This window comes from Pyrenophora tritici-repentis, chromosome 3 (genome assembly GCF_003171515.1).
Source record: "Pyrenophora tritici-repentis strain M4 chromosome 3, whole genome shotgun sequence".
NCBI classification, from domain to species: Eukaryota; Fungi; Ascomycota; class Dothideomycetes; order Pleosporales; family Pleosporaceae; genus Pyrenophora; species Pyrenophora tritici-repentis.
In genome coordinates, this window is record NC_089392.1 from 1,189,279 (window position 1) to 1,209,856 (window position 20,578).

Consider the following 20,578-nt stretch of genomic DNA (forward strand, 5'->3'; position numbering starts at 1 on the left):
AGACTGACGAGAAAGTCAAAGCGGCTGGGACTGACAACGCGCCAGAACTCTTGCAACAAGTTGAAGAATGGAGAGTCACATATGGAGTTGAACTGCAGCCTACCACAATTGCATCATCATATCAGAATGGACCAGCTGAGCGAAATATCCAAACTGCGGAAGCCGACATGAGGGCGATGCTCAAGGACGCTGGTCTACCAATTGAGTTCTGGGATGAAGCTGTCGAAGCAGACGCATATCTACGAAACCGCACGAGTACAGGACCTACGATTGATGGAAAGCAAGTCAGCCCTGAAGAGGCATTCACGGGAAGAACGCCATCAATTGATCACATCCGTGTATGGGGGAGTAGATGCTATTCCTACATCAACCCCAAGACAATCCCAGCAGATCAACGGCATGACAAACTCGTGGACCGCGGCAGAATTGGAGTATTCATGGGATATTCTGAGACAACAAATAAGCAGTTCAAATTCTACTCGCCAGAACTGGGATACACCTCAAGATCAAGCCGTATATCTGTGGATGAATACACGCCTGGAGGAAAAGTCGAACTGCGATTGCGGAACATCCCAGCTGGACCACAAGGAACGCAGAACATTATGCCAGACCGAAAACCAAGAGGAAGACCAAGGAAAGATCTAACTCCTACTCAACCAGCTCATGCTCAACCAGCTCCTGCAGAACCGACTCCTGCAGAACCGACTCCTGCACAACCAACAGAACAAGCTGCTACAGAACAGGTGGAACCACCGACTGCAGAAGAGATGGAGCCACCTCCTGCGGAACAAATGGACACATCGCCTGCAGAACAAGTGGAGCTGAATCCTGAGCCGATTGAGCGTAGAAGAGGAAGACCAAGGAAGTTGACTACCGCTCCTCCTACTACCGTCTCTCGAGATGAGCGAGTACCTGATCTGGCAACTGAAGAATCCGAGGAACCTGTCCAATCCTTGCCAGAAGCCCCAAGATACTTCACAAGAGGGTCTAAGCGCAAGAGGGCTGGCGAAGACACTGCAGAAGATGAAAGATTCCGCAAGATTATCAAAGCTATGCTAGCACAAGTTAATCTTACGGACAAAGAAACAGACGAAGACGCCTATATTTTTGAGAAGGCCTTTCCAGCAACAGAGATCGCAGGAATCCAGATCCCCCAGACATATCAACAAGCCATCCGTGACCCAAGGTACGGAAACCAGTGGAAAGCAGCAGTACTGGAGGAGATTACCTCACTAATGGAGAATGGAACCTGGGAAGAAGTTGTACCGTCTAAAGACGCCAACATGGTTGATTCAAAGTGGGTGTTCACAATCAAGACTAAGCCAGATGGGACAGTTGAACGATTTAAGGCACGCCTTGTGGCTAGGGGTTTCACCCAAGTACATGGAATCGACTACAACGAGACTTTTGCACCAACAGTTCGCATGGACACCTTACGTCTATTCCTAGCTACTGTCGCAGCAGAAGACTTGGAATGTTTTCATTATGACATCAAGAACGCCTTCACTGAGTCCCATCTTAAGGAACTAATCCTGCTGAAACCACCTGAAGGAGTTCACGTCAAGAAAGGACGTGTCCTGAAAGTACTTCGAAGCCTATACGGGCTAAAACAGGCTGCTCGTGACTGGAACCTGTTAATGAAGAAAGAGCTTCTTGCATGGGGATTTGTGCAAAGCCTTGCAGACCCTTGTATGTTTGTCCATGAGGAGAGAAAGATTCGAATCCTGGTCTACGTTGATGACGTCCTTGCAGCGGCAAAGGAGCAATCTCAGACTGAGTGGTTCTGGAAGATGCTTTCTGGACGATTCAACGCCAAGAACCTGGAGGAGGTACATAAGGTCCTTGGAGTGCGAGTTACGAGAGACAGAAAGCATCGTACAATCTTCCTTGACCAAGAGCAATACCTGTGTGCAGTACTTGAAAAGTTTGGAATGTCAAGCAAAAAGCACAAGGATAAGAAGATCCCATCTGCCGATTACACCTCATTCAGACCAGCTACTGACAACGACACTCGAATTGACACAACTGAGTACCAACAGGGCATTGGAAGCCTGATGTTCGCTATGGTTCTTACACGTCCAGATATTGCATTCACCCTTGGGAAGCTAAGCCAATACATGAGCGATCCAGCAGAACACCATGGCTATGCACTGAAAAACCTGCTACGGTATCTTCGATCGACAGTCTCAATGAAACTACGCTATGGACCAGGGGGAGCACACTCACAATTTGTTATCTACTCTGATGCTGATTGGGCAAGCGATGTGGTTGACCGAAAGAGCGTTTCAGGAAGCACTGCGATGTTCTATGGAGGCCCGATATCATGGTCTAGCAAGAAGCAACGGTCAGTCGCTACATCAAGCTGCGAGTCTGAGTACATGGCTCTGTCAACATGCTGCAAGCAAGGCCAGTGGATTGCTCAAGTGTTCAGAGACCTTGGGTTCCCAAAGTACATTGGAAAAGACACCAACAAGGTTCAGATGCTGGGAGACAACCAGGGCGCCATCGCACTTACAAAGAACCCTCACCTCCACGAAAGATCAAAGCACATCGACGTCTGTTACCACTATGTCAGGGACCTGGCAGAACAAGGCAAACTTGATGTAGCCTATGTGCCAACTGTAGACATGGTTGCTGACGGAATGACAAAGCCTCTACAGCGAGTTGCTTTTGAAAGATTCAAGAACCAACTGGGAGTTGTCTACGGACCGGACCTGTCCTGAGGGGGAGTGTTGAGAATATCTGGGTTCAGTCCAGGTAGAAGGTGCTTGGGGATCACATGATGTGCTGGTGTGGCAGGCACTGCCCGGTGGGCAATAGCACCCACCACAATAACGTGAGACCTTGACACCAAACCACGATAGTTAATACAATACGTTGCAGCCACCCCGCCTTGTCCCTCCTCCCACTCGGTTATCCATAGTAGTCATACTACTAGAGGGACCTTGTTCCAACAGGTTATGAGCCCGGGTCGCTTTCAGCGCATCAGCATGTTCGCGAAGGAACTGCTGGTTGGGTGAGTGACCAGAGCCGAGTAAGGGTCAGAGCATGAGGCCAGCGCCGAGTAGGGCCAGAGCCGGAGTCAGCACCGTGAAGGGCCTGCGTTGCAAACCACTCGCATTACTTTGTCTCCCTGCCTTAATTGCGGGGGTGTGTTGAGAAGGTGTATGTACCAATCAACGCAGGGGCAAAGAGTGTTCACTTTTTGTCTCAACAATATTGCACAAAAGTGATGGATGTTGATGATTGTGTGTCTATCGTGTGTCCGCGCTTGTGTGAAGGTCGTCCGAAGATGATCTTGGGTTGGTTCTCGGGGATGGAGTGATGCGATGGACACGAGGTTGTATAGCACGATTGGTAGATCGATGTAATATACGGGGAGTTGAGAATCAAGTACTAATCCTTAGATTTCGAAGTTGAACACAATGAACCGTAAGGGCTCATTGCCTATTGTTATATACTAATGAATGTCCTATGTCCTATACGTCCTACGTTGTCCTACACTGTCCCATGCGTGGGACCTCGTGGTACATCGTGGGATTCCTTGGGACACACGTGACATGTCCCATGGTGGCGTTCCGCCAAGCTTTGTGGGATGCGGGGCAGGCTTACGTCATTGGTCCTTGTACACCTTTGTACGCCTTTGTCTGAGAAGGGATTCCGACAAGGTCTCCATCCTTCTGCCCTTCATATCTTGCACTGTGTCCTCTCCTTAGGTTCGTAACAGCTTGTGGCCCTCTTGAGGGGCGCACTGACCCTCTCTACGCTGATTGGTTGCTGCCAATGTCGAGTAACCCTGCTATCTGACAAGTGTAAGCGAGAATCTGAGCTATATGAGGACCGGATACTGCACCCAAATCCGAGTGCCCGGTAGTGAAAAAGAGTTGGATAACTAGATGAGTGTAAAACGCCTCATGCACTGACGTGCTTGAGGAACCGGTCTTTCTCGGTAAGGAGTCTTCCGGAACCGGTCTTTCTCGGTAAGGAGTCTTCCGGAACCGAATGCTCGGGATTTCATTCGGCGAGACTACCTTGGACAGTCACAGTCTATCCGCTCTGTCCTTTACCTGAGAGTTAGCTGTCAACTACGGTTAAGCGTCGTAAGCCCGAACTGCTGAAGTATCTAGCTGTTTCACTTCCGACATGGGAGGGTGGCCACTAGAACAGCCTTGACTGGATTTGGCGAAAGTCTAATATATCATCTGTGCAGCCCTGGTTGGAATTCGGAAAAGCTAGGCTCTTGAGCCGAGGGTGAGCCATCCTAACTAATCTTACTCCACTGATTACCTTCCAGGTGCAACAACAGATGTGGTAGTTACAAGACTTTGCATAAGGAAACAGGGGATGTGTGGGTTGAGATGGAAACTGCATTCAAGGCCCGTGCACCCAGGTACCTATCGTAGCGCGGGGCCAAGAAGCTTTCAGTCAACCATTAGAGCCTAGATGCGTGAATGAACATCTGGATTCCGTGCTTCCATCCCAGTATCTCAGTTTCAAGGCTATCAAAGGAACTATGATGGTTGCTGTGTGACAGTTAGCCTGGGTATGCTTGTGTTTCCCCTTATAAACCCCACTCCTTCATTCTTCTAAAGTTAGGTGCTGTGGGGCCTGCTTACTACACATGTTTTCTATATTACGCTTTAGTATAAAATGTCATAGTTATCGCGTTGCTATCTAATGAATGCTACATTTTCTCTCTTTGAGCAGAAAGTGTTGGTTGGCTTTGCACTAAGTGCGTAAAGGGAAATAACGGTAACTAGGAATGCATTCTGTTCGGTTGATTGTTCTTCTTCTTCTATCTCTCGGTTGCTATGAAGATATACGCGGGGTAGTACGAGTCATACCGAAGTAGGGCCGACGCGGCCCGTGATTAACACCTGTAATCCGACAGAAAGACTAGTATAGCTCTAGCTAATCATATATATTCGCTCGACATACCCTGCGCGCGCTGTCCCGCACTGTAATACGCCTCTCCAAGTCTATTACACTAGCATCTTTTTCCTACATATCTTTTCCCAAGAGAAACATGGCTCCTAGTAGTGCTGCTGCAGAGCGAGCTCCGCTACAAGAGTGGTTTGTTATCTGCCCGGACTTTGATGGTGTGTTGGAGAAACGGCTCAAAGTGCACCTCAGTCGACTAAAACAGGACCCGGATGATTTCTGGCTGTGGGGCGGTGTGTTCTCTCTTCACCTACGCTATGGTCACAATCATAGATTTATAAACTAACACGTAAGGCGGCAGGACCCATGCTTGAAGAGGAAGAGGTTTCCGATGGAGACGGCTCCTCTGCACGCGTTTTCTTCCCCTCCCAGGTGGACAGCCAGCTCAGCGAGCGGCTGCCTAGCTACATGGTACCCGGAGTCTACTTTTCAGTCGCGCAGCTTCCCATGACAACGTCGGGCAAGACGGACCGCAAGCGGCTGCGCGAGATTGGGGCTACATTCTCAGCCCAGCAGCTGGCGGAGCTGCGCACGCGCAGCCAGGGACCAAAGCGGCAGCCGTCGACAGACAAGGAGAAGGCAATGCAGCAGCTGTGGGCGCAGGTGCTCAACATCGACGCAGACAGCATCGGGCTGGACGACAGCTTCTTCCGCCTGGGCGGCGACTCGATCGCAGCCATGAAGCTGGTGGCCGAGGCACGCAAGCAGAATGTTCACCTTACCGTCGCAGCCACTTTCCAGCATCCCAGGCTCGTCGATTTGGCCGCTTGGGCTGGCGGAGTAGATCCAGCTGTGGCGCAGAGCATTGTGCCCTTCTCCCTTCTGAACATCAACTCCGACGTCGACACAGCACGTATCCAGGAGGAAGTCGCTGCTGGCTGCAACATAGACAAGGACCTGGTGGAAGACATCTACCCGTGCTCGCCGCTTCAGGAGGGCCTGATGTCGCTCACGTCAAAGCGGGCGGGTGACTATATTATGCAGAGTGTACTAGAGCTGTCAGTCAGCATGGATGAAAGCGCTCTACGGGCGGCGTGGGAGCAGGTTGTGAAGCAATCGATGATGCTACGCACGCGCATCGTGCAGCACAGCAGGTTGGGCCTTCTGCAGGTGGTGGTAGCAGGCGATATACAGTGGATGGAAGCAGACCATCTGGGAACGTACCTGGCAGAGGACAAAGCGGCGTCTATGCAGCCGGGCGACTGTCTGGCACGCTACGCTTTTGTCAAGGAGAGAGACGGTGGAAGGCGCTGGTTTGTGTGGACAATGCACCACGCTCTCTACGACGGCTGGTCTCTGCCTCGCATCCTGGGCGCTGTAGAGAAAGCATACAATGGTGGTGTTCTTGAAGAGCGGCCAGGCTTTAACGCTTTCGTCCAGTACCTTAGTCAGCAAGATCAGGAGGCCACTACCAACTACTGGCAGACTACACTCGCCGGCTGCGAGGCGACAATGTTCCCGCCACTTCCCCCATCAATACATCAGCCAGTGGCAAATGCAATGTTAGAGCACCAATGCCCGCCGCTCCCCAGGACAATGGCATCCGATACCACTACATCAACGCTGATCCGCGCGGCGTGGGCTATTGTTGCGGGTAACTACACCAGCTCAGACGACGTCGTCTTTGGCGCCACGGTGACGGGCCGCAACGCGCCGGTGGCAGGCATTGAGGATATAGTGGGCCCGGCAATTGCGACGGTGCCTGTGCGGGTGCGTTTACCAAGAGACTGGACCGTACCAGCCCTCCTTGCTGCTGTGCAACAACAGGCAACCGAGATGATCCCATACGAGCAGACAGGATTGCAGCGGATCGCCAAGATGGGAGCGGATGCGCAGCACGCCTGTGGCTTCCAGACGCTGCTGATAGTGCAGCCAGCTGATGACGGTCTAGAGAGCGACAAGTCACTAGGAAGATGGCAGACCAAGTCAGAGCTGCAGGACTTCACGACTTACGCACTGATGGTGCAGTGCACGCTAGCTACGGAGCGAGTGCAGATCACGGCCAGCTTTGATCCACAGGTCATCGAGCAGTGGCAAGTGCAGAGGATGCTGGGCCAGCTTGGCTTCGTCGCGCAGCAGCTGGCGGAAGCCGGTGGCAAGACGACAGTTGCTGAGATTGATACGCTCACTCCCGAGGACAGACAACAGCTGTGGAAGTGGAATGGAGAGGTTCCTCCGGTGGTGGAGCGGTGCGTGCACGAGCTGTTTGTGGAGCAGGCGCGGGCACGACCTGACGCGGCGGCCATCTGCGCGTGGGACGGCGAGATGAAGTACGGCGAGCTGGACGAGCTGTCGTCCAGGCTGGCCGGCTACCTAGTGGGTTTGGGCGTCGGGCCCGAAGCCATTGTTCCTCTGTGCTTCGAGAAGTCGATGTGGACGGTGGTGGCCATGCTGGCAGTGCTCAAGGCTGGCGGCGCCTTCGCTCCCCTGGACCCAGAACACCCAGCAAGTCGGCACGAGGAGATCTTCCGGCAGACTGGCGCCAGAGTGGTGCTTGCTTCGGCACAGCACTCGACGCTCTGCAGCGGCGGCAACCGCACCGTCGTGGTGGTCAGCGAGGCTGCCATGCGTGAGCTGCCCAGCGAGGCCAGCGAGGCCAGCACAACCGACAAAAGGACGACAACTCGCACAAAGGCACAGCCAGACAACCCTGCCTATGTGCTGTTCACGTCTGGGAGCACGGGAAAGCCCAAGGGCGTGGTGATTGAGCACAGGGCAATATTGACCAGCTGCTTGGGTCACGGAAAAGCCTTTAACCTTACAAGCGACTCGCGCTTTCTCCAATTCTCTTCTTACACGTTCGACGTTAGCATTATCGAGATATGGACTATGCTTCTAGTGGGTGGCTGTACTTGCGTCCCATCAGAAAGCGACAAGAAAGATGATCTTTCGAAAGCAATAAATGCTCTGGACGCGAATTGGGCATTCCTCACGCCTACTGTTGCGAAGCTTCTCGATCCAGAGCGCATCCCGGGATTACAAAATCTTATCCTCGGAGCAGAACTTGTAACAGATCACGACTGGAACAGATGGAGCCCTTATGCCCTTCAGATAACTGCATATGGTCCTACTGAGTGTTGCGTTCTTTGCATTTTCTACTCCGGTACTCTTGGCTTTTACACAGGCTTGCTCGGCAAGTCTGTTGCGTCGGTCAGCTGGGTGGTGGACCCCAACGACCACAACAAGCTGGCTCCCCTGGGCGCGGTGGGTGAGCTGCTCGTTGAGGGACCGATCCTGGCGCGCGGCTACCTGAACGACGCAGAGAAGACGGCGGCCGCGTTCATCGACGACCCGGCCTGGCTGCTGGAGGGATGCGACCAGCACGCGGGCCGGCGCGGCCGGCTGTACAAGACCGGCGACCTGGTGCACTACGATGCAGACGGCAATCTAGTGTACGTCAACCGCAAAGATGCGCAGGTCAAGGTACGCGGGCAGCGGGTGGAGCTTGGGGAGATTGAGCACCACGTGCGCGAGTGCATGCCGGAAGTAGGACGTATGGCGGTAGAAGTGATCATGCCGGGAGACGACAAAGACAAGGCGACGGTGGCTGTCTTTGTGGAACAGAAAGAGGAAGAGGTTTCCGATGGAGACGGCTCCTCTGCACGCGTTTTCTTCCCCTCCCAGGTGGACAGCCAGCTCAGCGAGCGGCTGCCTAGCTACATGGTACCCGGAGTCTACTTTTCAGTCGCGCAGCTTCCCATGACAACGTCGGGTAAGACAGACCGCAAGCGGCTGCGCGAGATTGGGGCTACATTCTCAGCCCAGCAGCTGGCGGAGCTGCGCACGCGCAGCCAGGGACCAAAGCGGCAGCCGTCGACAGACAAGGAGAAGGCAATGCAGCAGCTGTGGGCGCAGGTGCTCAACATCGACGCAGACAGCATCGGGCTGGACGACAGCTTCTTCCGCCTGGGCGGCGACTCGATCGCAGCCATGAAGCTGGTGGCCGAGGCACGCAAGCAGAATGTTCACCTTACCGTCGCAGCCACTTTCCAGCATCCCAGGCTCGTCGATTTGGCCGCTTGGGCTGGCGGAGTAGATCCAGCTGTGGCGCAGAGCATTGTGCCCTTCTCCCTTCTGAACATCAACTCCGACGTCGACACAGCACGTATCCAGGAGGAAGTCGCTGCTGGCTGCAACATAGACAAGGACCTGGTGGAAGACATCTACCCGTGCTCGCCGCTTCAGGAGGGCCTGATGTCGCTCACGTCAAAGCGGGCGGGTGACTATATTATGCAGAGTGTACTAGAGCTGTCAGTCAGCATGGATGAAAGCGCTCTACGGGCGGCGTGGGAGCAGGTTGTGAAGCAATCGATGATGCTACGCACGCGCATCGTGCAGCACAGCAGGTTGGGCCTTCTGCAGGTGGTGGTAGCAGGCGATATACAGTGGATGGAAGCAGACCATCTGGGAACGTACCTGGCAGAGGACAAAGCGGCGTCTATGCAGCCGGGCGACTGTCTGGCACGCTACGCTTTTGTCAAGGAGAGAGACGGTGGAAGGCGCTGGTTTGTGTGGACAATGCACCACGCTCTCTACGACGGCTGGTCTCTGCCTCGCATCCTGGGCGCTGTAGAGAAAGCATACAATGGTGGTGTTCTTGAAGAGCGGCCAGGCTTTAACGCTTTCGTCCAGTACCTTAGTCAGCAAGATCAGGAGGCCACTACCAACTACTGGCAGACTACACTCGCCGGCTGCGAGGCGACAATGTTCCCGCCACTTCCCCCATCAATACATCAGCCAGTGGCAAATGCAATGTTAGAGCACCAATGCCCGCCGCTCCCCAGGACAATGGCATCCGATACCACTACATCAACGCTGATCCGCGCGGCGTGGGCTATTGTTGCGGGTAACTACACCAGCTCAGACGACGTCGTCTTTGGCGCCACGGTGACGGGCCGCAACGCGCCGGTGGCAGGCATTGAGGATATAGTGGGCCCGGCAATTGCGACGGTGCCTGTGCGGGTGCGTTTACCAAGAGACTGGACCGTACCAGCCCTCCTTGCTGCTGTGCAACAACAGGCAACCGAGATGATCCCATACGAGCAGACAGGATTGCAGCGGATCGCCAAGATGGGAGCGGATGCGCAGCACGCCTGTGGCTTCCAGACGCTGCTGATAGTGCAGCCAGCTGATGACGGTCTAGAGAGCGACAAGTCACTAGGAAGATGGCAGACCAAGTCAGAGCTGCAGGACTTCACGACTTACGCACTGATGGTGCAGTGCACGCTAGCTACGGAGCGAGTGCAGATCACGGCCAGCTTTGATCCACAGGTCATCGAGCAGTGGCAAGTGCAGAGGATGCTGGGCCAGCTTGGCTTCGTCGCGCAGCAGCTGGCGGAAGCCGGTGGCAAGACGACAGTTGCTGAGATTGATACGCTCACTCCCGAGGACAGACAACAGCTGTGGAAGTGGAATGGAGAGGTTCCTCCGGTGGTGGAGCGGTGCGTGCACGAGCTGTTTGTGGAGCAGGCGCGGGCACGACCTGACGCGGCGGCCATCTGCGCGTGGGACGGCGAGATGAAGTACGGCGAGCTGGACGAGCTGTCGTCCAGGCTGGCCGGCTACCTAGTGGGTTTGGGCGTCGGGCCCGAAGCCATTGTTCCTCTGTGCTTCGAGAAGTCGATGTGGACGGTGGTGGCCATGCTGGCAGTGCTCAAGGCTGGCGGCGCCTTCGCTCCCCTGGACCCAGAACACCCAGCAAGTCGGCACGAGGAGATCTTCCGGCAGACTGGCGCCAGAGTGGTGCTTGCTTCGGCACAGCACTCGACGCTCTGCAGCGGCGGCAACCGCACCGTCGTGGTGGTCAGCGAGGCTGCCATGCGTGAGCTGCCCAGCGAGGCCAGCGAGGCCAGCACAACCGACAAAAGGACGACAACTCGCACAAAGGCACAGCCAGACAACCCTGCCTATGTGCTGTTCACGTCTGGGAGCACGGGAAAGCCCAAGGGCGTGGTGATTGAGCACAGGGCAATATTGACCAGCTGCTTGGGTCACGGAAAAGCCTTTAACCTTACAAGCGACTCGCGCTTTCTCCAATTCTCTTCTTACACGTTCGACGTTAGCATTACCGAGATATGGACTACGCTTCTAGTGGGTGGCTGTACTTGCGTCCCATCAGAAAGCGACAAGAAAGATGATCTTTCGAAAGCAATAAATGCTCTGGACGCGAATTGGGCATACCTCACGTCCACTGTTGCGAAGCTTCTCGATCCAGAGCGCATCCCGGGATTACAAAATCTTATCCTCGGAGCAGAACTTGTAACAGATCACGACTGGAACAGATGGAGCCCTTATGCCCGTCAGATAACTGCATATGGTCCTACTGAGTGTTGCGTTCTTTGCACTTTCTACTCCGGTACTCTTGGCTTTTACACAGGCTTGCTCGGCAAGTCTGTTGCGTCGGTCAGCTGGGTGGTGGACCCCAACGACCACCACAAGCTGGCTCCCCTGGGCGCGGTGGGTGAGCTGCTCGTTGAGGGACCGATCCTGGCGCGCGGCTACCTGAACGACGCAGAGAAGACGGCGGCCGCGTTCATCGACGACCCGGCCTGGCTGCTGGAGGGATGCGACCAGCACGCGGGCCGGCGCGGCCGGCTGTACAAGACCGGCGACCTGGTGCACTACGATGCAGACGGCAATCTAGTGTACGTCAACCGCAAAGATGCGCAGGTCAAGGTACGCGGGCAGCGGGTGGAGCTTGGGGAGATTGAGCACCACGTGCGCGAGTGCATGCCGGAAGTAGGACGTATGGCGGTAGAAGTGATCATGCCGGGAGACGACAAAGACAAGGCGACGGTGGCTGTCTTTGTGGAACAGAAAGAGGAAGAGGTTTCCGATGGAGACGGCTCCTCTGCACGCGTTTTCTTCCCCTCCCAGGTGGACAGCCAGCTCAGCGAGCGGCTGCCTAGCTACATGGTACCCGGAGTCTACTTTTCAGTCGCGCAGCTTCCCATGACAACGTCGGGTAAGACAGACCGCAAGCGGCTGCGCGAGATTGGGGCTACATTCTCAGCCCAGCAGCTGGCGGAGCTGCGCACGCGCAGCCAGGGACCAAAGCGGCAGCCGTCGACAGACAAGGAGAAGGCAATGCAGCAGCTGTGGGCGCAGGTGCTCAACATCGACGCAGACAGCATCGGGCTGGACGACAGCTTCTTCCGCCTGGGCGGCGACTCGATCACAGCCATGCAGGTCTCTTCGACCGCGCGGTCGCTCCAAATCTCAGTCACTACAGCCGATATCCTCGAACAGAAAACCATTTCCCGTTTGGCTCACCGCATGTCGCGGAATCACTTCTCTTCCAATCTTGTGATGGAAGACCCAGTGAACAGGCACTTTAGTCTGACGCCGATTCAGGAGCTATATCTCCGGCTCGAGAGCACTGGCAGCGCTTGCTTTGACCAGAGCTTTTTCCTAGAGCTCAGCAGCTTGACAAACCTCGAATCGCTGCGCGCAGCGTTCAAAACCCTTGTTCGACGGCATTCCATGCTCCGAGCTTTGTTCAGCCAGACGGCTGGAGGTAGGTGGCAGCAACATATATCCGATCGCGGTAGTGCCTCCTTTACGGTGGACTATGTGCGGTGCATCGACAGCAAGGACGTTAGTGAAGCGATCCGACAGAGCCGAGACGGGCTGGATGTACAGAATGGTCCTGTGCTGGCAGCAGTCCTGTGCGATCAGGGTCAGCGCCAACTGCTGTTTATCGCCATTCACCACTTGGTGATCGATCTGGTTTCGTGGCGTGTGCTTCTCGAAGAGTTGGAGGACCTGCTTCTCTCGCGGAAGCTTCCCGCTGTGCCCGCCGTCCCCTTTCAAGCCTGGCAGGCTCTCCAAACGGAACATGCTACCAAGCACAAATGCCCTAGTGGCGTGGCTCAAGACGAGGTGGCTTCTGGGGAGTCACTGTCCTACTGGGGCATAGAACCTGATGCTGTCAAACGCGGGAGTGTGGTATCGAAACAGTTTGCACTCAACGAACAGACAACCTCGGCCCTGCTCGGACCCTGCAACGATGTATTTCAGACGCGTCCTGTGGAGCTTATGCTTGCCGCTCTAGCTCATTCTTTTGCTATTGCCTTCTCCGACCGAGCTCCGCCCACCATCTTTAACGAGAGCCACGGCCGCGAGCCTTGGGATGCCGGCATTGATCTCTCTCGCACTGTGGGATGGTTCACGAGCATGCTCCCCATTCAGGTGCCGAGTCACACCAGAGGCGACCTGCTTGAGGTCATCCGGCACACCAAAGATGGCATGCGCAAGTTCCCTGACAACGGCCGATCCTATTTTGCCTCGCGGTTTGCCGATGCTGACACTTCGGATGTGTTCGCGTCCATGTTCCCTGTGGAAGTAATATTCAATTATCAAGGCGTGTACCAGCAGCTCGAGCGCACAGACTCGCTGTTCAAAACCCTGCCAGCTCCGGACGGATGTGAGCCAGCATCGATGTTAGAGGCCCCGAGGTTCGCTTTGTTCGACGTATCTGCGGTTGTCGAAAAGGGGCGCATGCACGTGACTGTTACAAGCGACAGCAAAGCGAAGCGCCAGCAGCAAGTAGCCAACTGGATCGAGCGCTACGAGATGGCCCTGGTTGAGATGGCGACTCTCCTGCAGAAGAAGCATAAGCAATGGACGCTGAGCGACCTGCCACTCGCGTTCAAAACCTACGAAGATCTGGACAGCTTCCAGAACGATACACTTGCAGAGCTTGGCGTCCAACCTGAAGAGGTCGAGGACGTCTTTCCGTGTCTGCCCATGCAGGAGGGGATCCTCATCAGCCAAAGCAGAGATCCAGATGCATATCGGGTATCGTTTATCTTTGAAGTCATACCGACGCAGCAAAACCAGGTCAATTGCACTCGGCTGCAGCAAGCTTGGGAGGCTGTGGTACGCCGGCATTCGCTATTGCGGGCACTGCTGGTCGATAACGTGCCTGGAAGTTTAGGAACCACGAACGTAGTGCTGAAAGATCCACAACCCAGCATATCATTCTTCCGAGCAGCGGGAGACACAGCAACTCTTGCCATGTTCCGCGCCCACCAGGACACTTTAGCTCAGCAAGACAGTGGCCTGCAGCATCGCATGTTCATTTGCCAGCTTGATAATGGAAAGGCCTATCTATGCCTAGATATTAACCACGCCATCTTTGACGCCCACTCTCGCGGCGTCATCTTGCGCGACTTGCAAAGTGCATACAGTGCCAACCTTAATCCAGACAGCGGGCGGTTCCGAGATGTCGTTTCGTATCTAACCCAACAGGAACAGGAGGAGACGCATGCTTACTGGGCAAGGTACCTTGATGGCGTCGAGCCATGCTTTTTCTCTTCGATGGCAGAGCCTCAAGATGTATGCTACAGAGATGGAACAGTGCATGTGCCTGACATTGACGCAAATGCCGTCCATACATTTTGCCAGACATGGGACATCACCATAGCTACTATCATACAGACAGCATGGGCCCTGGTCCTAAGCCGATACACTGGAGCGACGACCCCGTGCTTTGGAAATCTCTCCTCGAGACGGGACTTGCCGGTCGAGGATGTCGCCAATATCTTTGGCCCGCTTATTACAACGATTGCATGCAGAGTGCAGCTGGATGAACATAAGACTGTGATGGATGTGCTGAGGGCAGTGCAGAGCGACTATACAAACAGCCTGCCGCATCAGAACATCTCTCTCGCGAGCGTGCACAGCATGCTTGGGCTGGGGGCGAACGCTTTGTTCAACACAATCCTATCGCTTCAACGGATCGATGACACAATGGCTGTTAACGATTCTGAGATTGATTTCCGCGGTCAGAGCGGATCGGATCCGACTGAGGTGAGTTCATGTATGAGCGGTGATGCATGGCCCCTTACTAACCTGCTGGATGTAGTATGCTATTAACATAGGGGCTGGATACAATCGCTCTGTGATGGAGATCGAAATCCATTATCAGACCCGCTGCATTGACGATGCCCAAGCCGCCAATCTTGCAGAGAGCTTGAGCCAAGCGATCTATGGCATCATCACAAAAACGACATCCACGATAGGCGACCTGCAGATCCTCTCAAAGAGACAGCAGCAACAGCTGTGGAAGTGGAATGGAGAGGTTCCTCCGGTGGTGGAGCGGTGCGTGCACGAGCTGTTTGTGGAGCAGGCGCGGGCACGACCTGACGCGGCGGCCATCTGCGCGTGGGACGGCGAGATGAAGTACGGCGAGCTGGACGAGCTGTCGTCCAGGCTGGCCGGCTACCTAGTGGGTTTGGGCGTCGGGCCCGAAGCCATTGTTCCTCTGTGCTTCGAGAAGTCGATGTGGACGGTGGTGGCCATGCTGGCAGTGCTCAAGGCTGGCGGCGCCTTCGCTCCCCTAGACCCAGAACACCCAGCAAGTCGGCACGAGGAGATCTTCCGGCAGACTGGCGCCAGAGTGGTGCTTGCTTCGGCACAGCACTCGACGCTCTGCAGCGGCGGCAACCGCACCGTCGTGGTGGTCAGCGAGGCTGCCATGCGTGAGCTGCCCAGCGAGGCCAGCGAGGCCAGCACAACCGACAAAAGGACGACAACTCGCACAAAGGCACAGCCAGACAACCCTGCCTATGTGCTGTTCACGTCTGGGAGCACGGGAAAGCCCAAGGGCGTGGTGATTGAGCACAGGGCAATATTGACCAGCTGCTTGGGTCACGGAAAAGCCTTTAACCTTACAAGCGACTCGCGCTTTCTCCAATTCTCTTCTTACACGTTCGACGTTAGCATTATCGAGATATGGACTACGCTTCTAGTGGGTGGCTGTACTTGCGTCCCATCAGAAAGCGACAAGAAAGATGATCTTTCGAAAGCAATAAATGCTCTGGACGCGAATTGGGCATTCCTCACGCCACTGTTGCGAAGCTTCTCGATCCAGAGCGCATCCCGGGATTACAAAATCTTATCCTCGGAGCAGAACTTGTAACAGATCACGACTGGAACAGATGGAGCCCTTATGCCCCGTCAGATAACTGCATATGGTCCTACTGAGTGTTGCGTTCTTTGCACTTTCTACTCCGGTACTCTTGGCTTTTACACAGGCTTGCTCGGCAAGTCTGTTGCGTCGGTCAGCTGGGTGGTGGACCCCAACGACCACCACAAGCTGGCTCCCCTGGGCGCGGTGGGTGAGCTGCTCGTTGAGGGACCGATCCTGGCGCGCGGCTACCTGAACGACGCAGAAGACGGCGGCCGCGTTCATCGACGACCCGGCCTGGCTGCTGGAGGGATGCGACCAGCACGCGGGCCGGCGCGGCCGGCTGTACAAGACCGGCGACCTCGTCTACTACAATGCAGACGGCAATCTAGTGTACGTCAACCGCAAAGATGCGCAGGTCAAGGTACGCGGGCAGCGGGTGGAGCTTGGGGAGATTGAGCACCACGTGCGCGAGTGCATGCCGGAAGTAGGACGTATGGCGGTAGAAGTGATCATGCCGGGAGACGACAAAGACAAGGCGACGGTGGCTGTCTTTGTGGAACAGAAAGAGGAAGAGGTTTCCGATGGAGACGGCTCCTCTGCACGCGTTTTCTTCCCCTCCCAGGTGGACAGCCAGCTCAGCGAGCGGCTGCCTAGCTACATGGTACCCGGAGTCTACTTTTCAGTCGCGCAGCTTCCCATGACAACGTCGGGTAAGACAGACCGCAAGCGGCTGCGCGAGATTGGGGCTACATTCTCAGCCCAGCAGCTGGCGGAGCTGCGCACGCGCAGCCAGGGACCAAAGCGGCAGCCGTCGACAGACAAGGAGAAGGCAATGCAGCAGCTGTGGGCGCAGGTGCTCAACATCGACGCAGACAGCATCGGGCTGGACGACAGCTTCTTCCGCCTGGGCGGCGACTCGATCACAGCCATGCAGGTCTCTTCGACCGCGCGGTCGCTCCAAATCTCAGTCACTACAGCCGATATCCTCGAACAGAAAACCATTTCCCGTTTGGCTCACCGCATGTCGCGGAATCACTTCTCTTCCAATCTTGTGATGGAAGACCCAGTGAACAGGCACTTTAGTCTGACGCCGATTCAGGAGCTATATCTCCGGCTCGAGAGCACTGGCAGCGCTTGCTTTGACCAGAGCTTTTTCCTAGAGCTCAGCAGCTTGACAAACCTCGAATCGCTGCGCGCAGCGTTCAAAACCCTTGTTCGACGGCATTCCATGCTCCGAGCTTTGTTCAGCCAGACGGCTGGAGGTAGTGGCAGCAACATATATCCGATCGCGGTAGTGCCTCCTTTACGGTGGACTATGTGCGGTGCATCGACAGCAAGGACGTTAGTGAAGCGATCCGACAGAGCCGAGACGGGCTGGATGTACAGAATGGTCCTGTGCTGGCAGCAGTCCTGTGCGATCAGGGTCAGCGCCAACTGCTGTTTATCGCCATTCACCACTTGGTGATCGATCTGGTTTCGTGGCGTGTGCTTCTCGAAGAGTTGGAGGACCTGCTTCTCTCGCGGAAGCTTCCCGCTGTGCCCGCCGTCCCCTTTCAAGCCTGGCAGGCTCTCCAAACGGAACATGCTACCAAGCACAAATGCCCTAGTGGCGTGGCTCAAGACGAGGTGGCTTCTGGGAGTCACTGTCCTACTGGGGCATAGAACCTGATGCTGTCAAACGCGGAGTGTGGTATCGAAACAGTTTGCACTCAACGAACAGACAACCTCGGCCCTGCTCGGACCCTGCAACGATGTATTTCAGACGCGTCCTGTGGAGCTTATGCTTGCCGCTCTAGCTCATTCTTTTGCTATTGCCTTCTCCGACCGAGCTCCGCCCACCATCTTTAACGAGAGCCACGGCCGCGAGCCTTGGGATGCCGGCATTGATCTCTCTCGCACTGTGGGATGGTTCACGAGCATGCTCCCCATTCAGGTGCCGAGTCACACCAGAGGCGACCTGCTTGAGGTCATCCGGCACACCAAAGATGGCATGCGCAAGTTCCCTGACAACGGCCGATCCTATTTTGCCTCGCGGTTTGCCGATGCTGACACTTCGGATGTGTTCGCGTCCATGTTCCCTGTGGAAGTAATATTCAATTATCAAGGCGTGTACCAGCAGCTCGAGCGCACAGACTCGCTGTTCAAAACCCTGCCAGCTCCGGACGGATGTGAGCCAGCATCGATGTTAGAGGCCCCGAGGTTCGCTTTGTTCGACGTATCTGCGGTTGTCGAAAAGGGGCGCATGCACGTGACTGTTACAAGCGACAGCAAAGCGAAGCGCCAGCAGCAAGTAGCCAACTGGATCGAGCGCTACGAGATGGCCCTGGTTGAGATGGCGACTCTCCTGCAGAAGAAGCATAAGCAATGGACGCTGAGCGACCTGCCACTCGCGTTCAAAACCTACGAAGATCTGGACAGCTTCCAGAACGATACACTTGCAGAGCTTGGCGTCCAACCTGAAGAGGTCGAGGACGTCTTTCCGTGTCTGCCCATGCAGGAGGGGATCCTCATCAGCCAGAGCAGAGATCCAGATGCATATCGGTATCGTCTATCTTTGAAGTCATACCGACGCAGCAAAACCAGGTCAATTGCACTCGGCTGCAGCAAGCTTGGGAGGCTGTGGTACGCCGGCATTCGCTATTGCGGGCACTGCTGGTCGATAACGTGCCTGGAAGTTTAGGAACCACGAACGTAGTGCTGAAAGATCCACAACCCAGCATATCATTCTTCCGAGCAGCGGGAGACACAGCAACTCTTGCCATGTTCCGCGCCCACCAGGACACTTTAGCTCAGCAAGACAGTGGCCTGCAGCATCGCATGTTCATTTGCCAGCTTGATAATGGAAAGGCCTATCTATGCCTAGATATTAACCACGCCATCTTTGACGCCCACTCTCGCGGCGTCATCTTGCGCGACTTGCAAAGTGCATACAGTGCCAACCTTAATCCAGACAGCGGGCGGTTCCGAGATGTCGTTTCGTATCTAACCCAACAGGAACAGGAGGAGACGCATGCTTACTGGGCAAGGTACCTTGATGGCGTCGAGCCATGCTTTTTCTCTTCGATGGCAGAGCCTCAAGATGTATGCTACAGAGATGGAACAGTGCATGTGCCTGACATTGACGCAAATGCCGTCCATACATTTTGCCAGACATGGGACATCACCATAGCTACTATCATACAGACAGCATGGGCCCTGGTCCTAAGCCGATACACTGGAGCGACGACCCCGTGCTTTGGAAATCTCTCCTCGAGACGGACTTGCCGGTCGAGGATGTCGCCAATATCTTTGGCCCGCTTATTACAACGATTGCATGCAGAGTGCAGCTGGATGAACATAAGACTGTGATGGATGTGCTGAGGGCAGTGCAGAGCGACTATACAAACAGCCTGCCGCATCAGAACATCTCTCTCGCGAGCGTGCACAGCATGCTTGGGCTGGGGGCGAACGCTTTGTTCAACACAATCCTATCGCTTCAACGGATCGATGACACAATGGCTGTTAACGATTCTGAGATTGATTTCCGCGGTCAGAGCGGATCGGATCCGACTGAGGTGAGTTCATGTATGAGCGGTGATGCATGGCCCCTTACTAACCTGCTGGATGTAGTATGCTATTAACATAGGGGCTGGATACAATCGCTCTGTGATGGAGATCGAAATCCATTATCAGACCCGCTGCATTGACGATGCCCAAGCCGCCAATCTTGCAGAGAGCTTGAGCCAAGCGATCTATGGCATCATCACAAAAACGACATCCACGATAGGCGACCTGCAGATCCTCTCAAAGAGACAGCAGCAACAGCTGTGGAAGTGGAATGGAGAGGTTCCTCCGGTGGTGGAGCGGTGCGTGCACGAGCTGTTTGTGGAGCAGGCGCGGGCACGACCTGACGCGGCGGCCATCTGCGCGTGGGACGGCGAGATGAAGTACGGCGAGCTGGACGAGCTGTCGTCCAGGCTGGCCGGCTACCTAGTGGGTTTGGGCGTCGGGCCCGAAGCCATTGTTCCTCTGTGCTTCGAGAAGTCGATGTGGACGGTGGTGGCCATGCTGGCAGTGCTCAAGGCTGGCGGCGCCTTCGCTCCCCTAGACCCAGAACACCCAGCAAGTCGGCACGAGGAGATCTTCCGGCAGACTGGCGCCAGAGTGGTGCTTGCTTCGGCACAGCACTCGACGCTCTGCAGCGGCGGCAACCGCACCGTCGTGGTGGTCAGCGAGGCTGCCATGCGTGAGCTGCCCAGCGAGGCCAGCGAGGCCAGCACAACCGACAAAAGGACGACAACTCGCACAAAGGCACAGCCAGACAACCCTGCCTATGTGCTGTTCACGTCTGGGAGCACGGGAAAGCCCAAGGGCGTGGTGATTGAGCACAGGGCAATATTGACAGCTGCTTGGGTCACGGAAAAGCCTATAACCTTACAAGCGACTCGCGCTTTCTCCAATTCTCTTCTTACACGTTCGACGTTAGCATTATCGAGATATGGACTACGCTTCTAATGGGTGGCTGTACTTGCGTCCCATCAGAAAGCGACAAGAAAGATGATTTTCGAAAGCAATAAATGCTCTGGACGCGAATTGGGCATTCCTCACGCCTACTGTTGCGAAGCTTCTCGATCCAGAGCGCATCCCGGGATTACAAAATCTTATCCTCGGAGCAGAACTTGTAACAGATCACGACTGGAACAGATGGAGCCCTTATGCCCTTCAGATAACTGCATATGGTCC

At 55.3% G+C, this 20,578-nt stretch overlaps 5 protein-coding genes across 5 annotated transcripts; all 5 read left to right on the forward strand.

The window, feature by feature from the left end:
• Positions 1 to 167: 167 nt before the first annotated feature.
• Positions 168 to 2,723, forward strand: PtrM4_078260 (uncharacterized protein; the record flags this gene model as incomplete). Its single annotated transcript, XM_066106327.1, has 1 exon — positions 168 to 2,723. The coding sequence occupies one exon, from the start codon at positions 168 to 170 to the stop codon at positions 2,721 to 2,723; it is 2,556 nt and encodes an 851-aa protein (XP_065963265.1).
• Positions 2,724 to 5,247: 2,524 nt separating this feature from the next.
• Positions 5,248 to 15,865, forward strand: PtrM4_078270 (EntF, Non-ribosomal peptide synthetase module protein; the record flags this gene model as incomplete). Its single annotated transcript, XM_066106328.1, has 2 exons — positions 5,248 to 14,754; positions 14,810 to 15,865. 2 exons carry the CDS (start codon positions 5,248 to 5,250, stop codon positions 15,863 to 15,865), a joined length of 10,563 nt encoding a protein of 3,520 aa, XP_065963266.1.
• A 30-nt stretch (positions 15,866 to 15,895) lies between these two features.
• Positions 15,896 to 17,321, forward strand: PtrM4_078280 (CaiC, Acyl-CoA synthetase (AMP-forming)-AMP-acid ligase II; the record flags this gene model as incomplete). The annotated part of the gene is made up of 2 exons (XM_066106329.1): positions 15,896 to 16,060; positions 16,119 to 17,321. 2 exons carry the CDS (start codon positions 15,896 to 15,898, stop codon positions 17,319 to 17,321), a joined length of 1,368 nt encoding a protein of 455 aa, XP_065963267.1.
• Positions 17,322 to 17,636: 315 nt separating this feature from the next.
• On the forward strand, positions 17,637 to 18,536 carry PtrM4_078290 (Condensation domain containing protein; the record flags this gene model as incomplete). The annotated part of the gene is made up of 1 exon (XM_066106330.1): positions 17,637 to 18,536. One exon carries the CDS (start codon positions 17,637 to 17,639, stop codon positions 18,534 to 18,536), a length of 900 nt encoding a protein of 299 aa, XP_065963268.1.
• Positions 18,537 to 19,044: 508 nt separating this feature from the next.
• Positions 19,045 to 20,350, forward strand: PtrM4_078300 (EntF, Non-ribosomal peptide synthetase module protein; the record flags this gene model as incomplete). The annotated part of the gene is made up of 2 exons (XM_066106331.1): positions 19,045 to 19,410; positions 19,466 to 20,350. The coding sequence occupies 2 exons, from the start codon at positions 19,045 to 19,047 to the stop codon at positions 20,348 to 20,350; spliced, it is 1,251 nt and encodes a 416-aa protein (XP_065963269.1).
• Positions 20,351 to 20,578: the final 228 nt, after the last annotated feature.